Genomic DNA, 8,488 nt, shown 5'->3' with positions numbered 1-8,488 from the left:
GCGTTTGGAAAAGGTTATGTAAATTAAACTGCGATTGATGTTCATTTCTGGAATGCCTAGAAGAGCCCTTCTTAGAGCTACGCCGAGAGCCCACCTCTGATCGATATTCAGCTAAAACTACCTCTTTACGTTGTTCAGCCCTCAACTGAGCGTCTTTGAGTGCGAACTCAGCAGCTCTCGCGGCTGCCTCAGCTGCTCTCGCTTCGGCCTCAGCTCTCGCGGCAGCCTCAGCTCGAATGGCCTCAGCTCTCGCGGCAGCCTCAGTTCGTATGGCCTCAGCTCTCGCGGCAGCCTCAGCAGCTCTCGCTTCGGCCTCAGCTCTCGCGGCAGCCTCAGCTCGAATGGCCTCAGCTCTCGCGGCAGCCTCAGCAGCTCTCGCTTCGGCCTCAGCTCTCGCGGCAGCCTCAGCTCGAATGGCCTCAGCTCTCGCGGCAGCCTCAGCAGCTCTCGCTTCGGCCTCAGCTTGTATCTGGAGCTCCTCTCGTCTTAGCTGCAGGTTAATTTGTGCCACTATCCGAGACGAAGTCCTAGACATCCTAGTGCTTACATTTGAGGCGCTATCTTCAGGATGTATGTCAGCATCCAACATATCTGAGAACTCACTTTCTTTTTGTTCAAAGTTATTTTTTAACGAGTTAAATTCGGGATCTACCCTATCACGAAGTTCTGCCAAGATTGTAGAGTTAAAGATTTTAGTCAAATAAGCATGGAAATGCCGTAATTCCTCTTCTAAAGTAGATAAGTTAGATCTAAAAATTAACAGTTTCTGCTTATCACTCAAAGAACCTAGGGCTACAGAAAGTTCCCCAATTTCAGTCAAAATATCCCTTCTAAGATGCCGGGCTTCTCGAACTGATTTAGCCTCATCGTTACTGGGTCCCTCCCCAGAATGGCCTGCCCGACCGCAAAGAATATCATCAGGCTTAAACTCAGTCGAGTCTACGGCGGTCGAGTCCTTGTCGCCACCGAGTGTAGACATATTAAATGTTGGGGCTAAATTAACAATTAAAAAAATTAAGTTACACAAACACACAAAATTATTAGGCTACAGTAGTTATAAAAAACTTAACTGCAAAGACCGTAAAAATACAAAAAAGAATTTAAATGCACGATACCGTAGCTGTACGGGTATGAAGTCCTAAAGTCCACAAAACTTGCTTGGATTCTTCCACTTGAATCTACAAGCACAGATGGATTGTCTTTTAATCTTCTTTCTTGCCAATGAATGTCAAAGTTATTTTTCTTCTGTACCAAACTGAGAAGAAATGTCTTTACTTTTCTTTGCTTCTGTAAGAGTGTAGACTACCAACCAACAAATCTTCTTTTTATTATTTCTTGTACTTCTAAGTAGTTCTTCTGCACTAGCTGACAACAAACACGTCGTTTAGTTTTATGCCTTCAAGTGCTTCTTGGCCTACCAGCTAACAAAAATCGTCTTTTATTTTTCTTGCTTTAATTTCTTCTTGACCTACCAACTGACAAGAACTCGTCTTTTATTTTTTATGTGCTTCTAGTGCTTCTTGGCCTACCAGCTAACAAAATCGTCTTTTATTTTTTATGGTCACAGCGGTAAACCATAATCTCTTCGTGGGAAAATTGTAACATAAAGTTCCCGGATCTGTTTGTCTGCATGTAGTGACCGAAAAGGAAACACTCCTTGAAACGTCTATTCAATAAGTGTATTCCTGTAAAATTAGCCCGCGGCTATCGAAATGACTGGTGCAACGCCTTACACCTCTAAAAACTGTCACTACGATACAGATTACTTGGATAAAAGACGGAGAATTTGTCCAGCTAGCAAGCACCAAATAAACCAGTTAAATGTGCGACCGACTTCCAACAAACAACTTCGAAAATGAATCAGAAAAATTTGTGATAACTCAAAGGCACGCCAGCAGTTAGCGCGACGCAACATTTCATGTTTAAACAGGTTTCAACTGAAACAGGTTTAAACAGGTTTGACACAGGTCTTACGAACGATGGTGCAATTTTGGCACATGTTTTAGGAATTTCCATGACGTAATATTCAGTAGACTTGAACGGTTTCTATATGACGTTTGATTAGGTGAACAATTGTCTGGAACACATGTTCTATACTTGTTCAATACTTGTAATGTGGTGGATTAAAACAACTGAACATCCGCTACGATCCTTTTATAGGCTACTCGCTACTTGCTATTTTTTGGGCTACTTTCAGAATTATTTTTGCTACAATTTATTAAAATCCCCTCAAGTCATAAAATATATGTAAATTTTCTTATTTTTCATAGAAACAGATAAATTTATCCATTTGGCTTTTTTGTCTAATAATTTCCTTGTTTTGGCCTTTTTTGTATTATGTTGGCTTTAAGATCTTTTCATAGTCTGGCAACTTTGCTTTGTTCGATGTTGTGTCAGTGGGCTATGTTATGAGAAAATCTAAGGCACTGTTGTTATCATAGCATAGATGCTGTTATGGTTATAATATCGGCCTTGTAAGCAAAAGTTTGAGCCAAATGTTGGCTTTACACTGTTATCCTGGCTGGATAGATTTTGGCATAAGGCAGGATATGTGAGGTCTATTCTAGACTTGACTTTGTAGCTGAGTTTTTGGTGTTCTCTAATTTTAGCCGCATTTTTTGCCCCGTTTGTGTGTAAGAGCTACCTTTAATAAGTTAATAGCTGTTTATCTACTAATAAATTTCATACAAATATGACCCTAAAAGTGTTTCCAGAAAGCACTATAATCCATTATTTAAGTGTAATTTTGCAATGAATTTTTCAGGGGGCATGCCCCGGACCATGCTTTCTATGGTCCGGGGCATGCCCCCTGAAAAATTTTACTTTAAAAACCTGAAATTTACCTGAAAAATTAAACTTTAAAAATGCTTTCGATTGCCCTAAAAATTTGACAGGATTATTTTTTCAGGTATTGACATGATACAAGAGGGTGCCCCATTGAATTAAAAAAAATTTCAATTTTTGAATCACCCTAGCCTGCGTGTTGTTGCTGTCGGCTGCGTAGCCGAAGCCGAGTGGTGAGAACGTCTGTTAGTTAGCATTTGAATATATACCGGTACTTAAGTTAGCAACTACTACGTAACTCTGATAGTACAGTAGGCTTACCCAATATTTATCATGTTGACTTAAAAGAAAAACACTACATGTTCAAAATGATTTTTATGTGGCTATATATAGTAGCTATTTTCATGGCGCTGGTTGCAATAAAAGTACTTTGTTTCATCATAAGTGTTGCCAGAGTTTGGGTTGGAGGTAAGTTGTTATTAATATTACCGTACGGTTTTGCTCTCTCCCTAAGACTTCAAAATTTGCCAAATTACAACTTTTTATTTTCAACAACTTTAAAGTTTTCTTTAGTTACGGTAAAATTCTTTATCTGGCAACACTAGTTCTGTAAAACTAGCAGCGTGTATGTTTTGCATTATTTGCTGCTTTACAAATAATCACAAACAAGTTGAAAAAAAGTTGCACACCGCTTTTTTTTAGTTTACACTGAAATGGTGAACATGGTGACTACACAACATGGTGAAGTCATTATAATCATTCACATGACTACATGCATTCACAAAATAATTTGAATTCATTATCATACATAATAAACATAATGATGTGGTTTAAATTTTTGACTTTTTTATATTTTGTTAAGACTGTATGTAAGTTTTGACAGTGCCGATGTGTAAAATTGCAAAGCTAGCCTTCCAATAGATGATGCTTGTGGGAACCATTCAATGGATATAATAATAACAAATCCAGTTCATACACAATCCAAATCTGCTTCTGAAATTTTGCATACCAAAGGATTGCTAAATACAAAAGAAGATAATTCGGTATCTAATAATAAACAAGAAAAATTAATCTGGGAAGAAAAGCTTGCTAAAGAGCAAGAAGAGTGGGATGCACTTGATAATCTTAAAAACTCAGTCAGTGGTGTTGTGACAGCAACTGAAGATGTCACATTCAGTGAAGCGTTACAGTATTTTCAAAATCAATTGTTTGATTTGCCTCTTCCTGTTATGAAAAGTCAACAACGGTCAAGATTTTCTAATTTTTTTCGCTTTTTATTTGGTCCTCGCCCACTCATCAAATCACTTGTCAAAGAGCAAGATTTAGTTTTTAATATTACCCAAGTATCTTTAGACAATGATGACAAACTCCATTGTAGAGTGTTGCAAACTATATATAAACGTTTGACTGGTTCAAACCACAATTGCCCAAGGTTTGGTTCTCATTGGGATATCATAGGATTTCAGGGAAACGATCCTGCTACAGATCTTAGAGGCGCAGGTTTCCTAGCATTGCTTCAGCTCTTGTTTTTAGTAACTGAAAATAAATCTATTGCAAATGAGATATACAAGCTGTCGCTTCATCCAGAACAGAACTTTCCATTTTGCTTAGTTTCTATTAATGTCACTCGAATTGCACTTCTAGCTCTGAGAAATGAAAAGTTATCCAGCATTTGTAACAAAAGGAAGCAGGTTATTTCAACAATTAACGACTTTTATCTAGCAGTATTTTGGAACATATATGAAACGTGGAAAAATGAATTCAAAACAATGGTTAATTCTGGGCATGTTCTCAAAGCCGCAGAAACAAATGCTTTAAAGAATCCAACTGTATTGCTAAAAAATCTAGAGATTTTACAGAAAGAGAAGCAAAAATTTTACTTCAATTTTGCCCCACATGTGGCCACTAGAAGAATATCAGCCAGCTCTTCTCTTTCCGACTCATCAATACGGTCACCAACTATGCCATCACAATCACTGGATGCAGTCTTGCAACCGTTTGAACAAGAATTAGATGGCTCTCAATGTTGTAACAATCCACACTTTGCTGGAGTTTTTGACCTTATGAATGAAAACTAACACCATTGGTTTGCTTAAAAAAAAATGATTGAATAAGTCGCTGTGTTGGACACTGGAACTTATTGTAAATGGTATTGATAAATGCCATGAGTACATCAGCATTACTTCAGGAAATTAAAGTTGAAATTTTCTTCATACTGCTATTGAAATTATAGAATTTTGTGTATTAGCAATATTCATCAATCTTATTATGGTGTGACTTGCTTGAAAGTGATATTATGTTGTGGCTTTTGAAATACCATATGGTGCCTTAGGGAGTTGTCAGAATCACCACATTTGATAAATATTGTATATTCCATTGTTAGGGTGTGTGGAAAACCAAGTAAGTGGTATCATATGATATTTCAAGATCCCGCAATGTAAACAGAGCTGTAATTATGCTTTTTTTATAAATATATACGTAATTGTGAACATGTGTACATCATTTGTATTCTTGCTGTGATTGCTTATTGTGGTATTGTTGTCTCAGTATGACTTTTATCATGGCTTTATGAAGCTGTTGACATGCCAAGCAGTCATTTGAATTTCATCATATAGACTTTCTTTGGCATGACTTGATATTTATATTTTCTTAACAAAAGAAAAATAAAGCTTGGTTTGTGATGCTAATACTGGTTGCAAGCTTTTTACACTGAAAAGCACTCAATTTTGTTTTATAACTTTTTAATATTTTATAACTTATGGTAAAGCTTTGTTACATGCTTCAACACTAATTTTCTCAGTAAAAAACATATTCATGGATTCATGAAATCTATTTTCTATGTCAAGAGTTGATTGAATTTTGATTCATCTATTGTGAAATTTTTAAACATTACATTGTACAATACATACTAAATTGATGCTGCATCCTGCAAGCTTTGAATCAGTTTTTTTGTAACTGATACACTGTTTTGCATTGCTTGCAGATTGGGATGTCACTATCAAACTAAACCATTGTTTTTTCCAGCTTCACCCTGTTCATCGAACACTTGACAATACTGTGCTTATGCTGAATTTGCTTTTGTTTTTTTGCTCTTGTTCTTCATTCAATCATTTTTATGATCTCTGACTTATCTATACTGTATTGTTAAGTCGCTCGTTTTGCTTTTTTCAACGGCGTAAAAAACTTAAAATAGTGCTGTATAGTGTATATCTAAAGTTTCTAAACGATTGTTCAACTGTTAACACACAAGAATCAAACAAATGGTAAAACACATCCCAAAAGCCTATCGCACTGCTAGATTAATTCCACCGAAAACTGAAAAGTGTTGTTACATTATATCAGTAGTGACGGCTGATTAAGTGCGTTTGACCTTGTTTTTTTTTTAAATAGAGAAACAAACATTTAATTTTTTAAGGAACCTTTTCCCATACTTTATGCCTCAAGTAATGTAGCATTTTTGCCCGGTGTTATTGTTAGTTCTGAATAAGAGTAGTAGTAGTCCAGTTTTAATCCGGTGATGTCCCCGTTACCGAGAGTGGCCGGATTTACCCCAAGTGTCGCAATTGCCTTCACACCCTGCCTCCACATCGATCTGTCTAACGCATTCTCTCTTGTCAAGCACACCTTGCTGCTTTCCTCCTCTATTTGCAACTCCAGTGCTCTTCTCCAAAACATTATTTCATCCCTTCTCAAAACATGTCCATACCACCATACTCCATTCGGTTTTGCCAACTTATCAACATTCTCATTCAACCCAAGCAAGTTAATAAGTTATTCGGTATTTCTTTTGCCCATCAGCTTCCCACCACACATTGCTCTCACTCTCACCATCGCTCTCTCAGTTCTTCTCAAAATCGCCAATTCGTTTTCGCGTAAGCACCATGTCTCACTTCCGTACAGCATTACAGATCTCACACAACTAGTATAAATTCTTTTTCTCATTTTCAACGGAAATCTTCTACCACATAACAACTCTCGACACTCTCTGAATTTTGCCCAACTAAACCTTACTCTTGCAGTCACTGCCGCTTCACAACCACGACTGGCAGAAAGGTTGAGATTTAGAATCGAAGAAATTCAGATCATTAAAATAAGTACTGAAGCAATCAGTAAGCTTACCAATAATGGCATTGTCCTTCATTGGTAAGCAATTATGATTTTCGCTAGCCTCATTCTTCAAAAACCTCCTTTTTTAACACCTTAAAAGATCATCTGTGCATACTTTTAGTTAATTTTGTCATCTTTTTTTGCGTTTTCCAACATTCATCTACTCTTTACTTTAACTTAGATACTTTACCGGCATTCTCTCCCGGAAGTTATGCGTTTTTCTGGCATTTGCACAAACAACCAATGGCACTTGTTTTTAAGCTGTTTTCCTTAGGTAGGGCGACTGTTGATATCTTCAGATGTCAAGTGCTGGGTACATCTCGGTAGTAGCCAAAAAAATAACCCGGTTTTATTCATATTATAACTATTTTCGGGATCATGCTGATCCATTGTGGCACACAAATCATCTAAGGTAGATAGGCTACTAGTTTTTTTGTTATACACTTCAGCTCTTTCACCGTGGAGAAGAACTGTCTGTAATCCCTTCCGTGCTCTGAATCTGATAAGCCACAGCAAATCGCCATTCAGGGTGGATCCGGAACCCTTGCGCAACGGATGATATTAATCCAAATATACAGCAAATCTTCTAGTTCAGAAAAGTCACCAACTGATGCTCAATTTTTTTTTATTTTAGTCTCCTCAGACATCAAAGCAGATCGTTTTCGATTAGCTTCTATATTCTCCCGAACCTTTTGAATAGCCTCTTTACTTCGTATTTTCGAGCAAGACTTCACTTATTGGGCGGAGCTGGGTCTCTCAACGTAGTAATAACTTCCGATCTATGAAATTCACTGAAATGCTAGCTTTTGCTTTTTTCAAAAAACTTATTTTTTTTTATATGGTACTGCTTCCCCAAGGCAACAAAAGGCTTTTATATCATTAAGAGACAGCAAAAGGTAATACGGGCTTTTCCGCTCAACCTTGCACCAATGGGGAATGGCCTTTTCCTCCTCCTGTGATTGTGGTGCCGAGGAACAGACCGCAGACTACATCATCAATGACTGCTCCATCTTCAAGCCACCTAACGGAGTGGCAGGTCTGCGTGTCATGGATGATGAAACCAAAGACCGGCTGCTCTCTAGTAGCCTTCCAGTGTAGTCCGGGAACGTCTTGAATCTGGGGTGGTAAAAGGATAGATCCTTGGCCCCAGACGCTCACACGACGACGACGAGCAAAAAGTAAAAACATTTCAGAAAATGTCAGTCAAACACTAGCAGTAGCGGTAATCAAATGTAACAAATCAGGCCGCATCTCCAGGTGGCCATGGCCTGTTCTAGTTATAAGCTGTAAATTTAAAAGTTTTTTTAACTAAAACGATTGTATTTCTCTCGCTTCTATACCCTCACATAACTTATAGTTGCGTCACTGGAAGTCTCTACTCAGGTGACCAGAGTACCTAAAAGTGATTAACTAGCCATACTTTTCACTTAACCGCGGAATGGATCCGTTTCACATTCAGCTTGCTTGGTGAGGCGTTCGGTCCCCTGTGACACTTTCGCAGGCTTGTGTCTTTTTACCTTTTTTATGTTTGGTGCCTGATTTCATTGCTAATAGTTTTTCTTTTCGGCATGTATCCTACTGTGATTGTATATCTATA

The 8,488-nt window shown here is 37.8% G+C and overlaps 1 protein-coding gene across 1 annotated transcript; it reads left to right on the top strand.

Annotated features, from left to right (window-relative positions):
* The first annotated feature begins 3,728 nt into the window (after positions 1-3,728).
* On the top strand, positions 3,729-5,066 carry LOC145780074 (ELMO domain-containing protein 3-like). Its single transcript, XM_082591785.1, has one exon. The coding sequence runs from the start codon at positions 3,729-3,731 to the stop codon at positions 4,860-4,862; it is 1,134 nt and encodes a 377-aa protein (XP_082447911.1). The 3' UTR covers positions 4,863-5,066.
* Positions 5,067-8,488: the final 3,422 nt, after the last annotated feature.

The sequence above is a fragment of the Aplidium turbinatum genome, chromosome 11 (assembly GCF_918807975.1).
Source record: "Aplidium turbinatum chromosome 11, kaAplTurb1.1, whole genome shotgun sequence".
NCBI classification, from domain to species: Eukaryota; Metazoa; Chordata; class Ascidiacea; order Aplousobranchia; family Polyclinidae; genus Aplidium; species Aplidium turbinatum.
Note: the sequence above shows the minus strand (reverse complement) of the source record. Positions and strands in the feature narration are given on the sequence as shown.

Coding starts and splice junctions, on each gene's coding strand:
- LOC145780074 (XM_082591785.1), top strand. CDS start 3,729: ATGGATATAATAATAACAAATCCAGTTCATACACAATCCAAATCTGCT.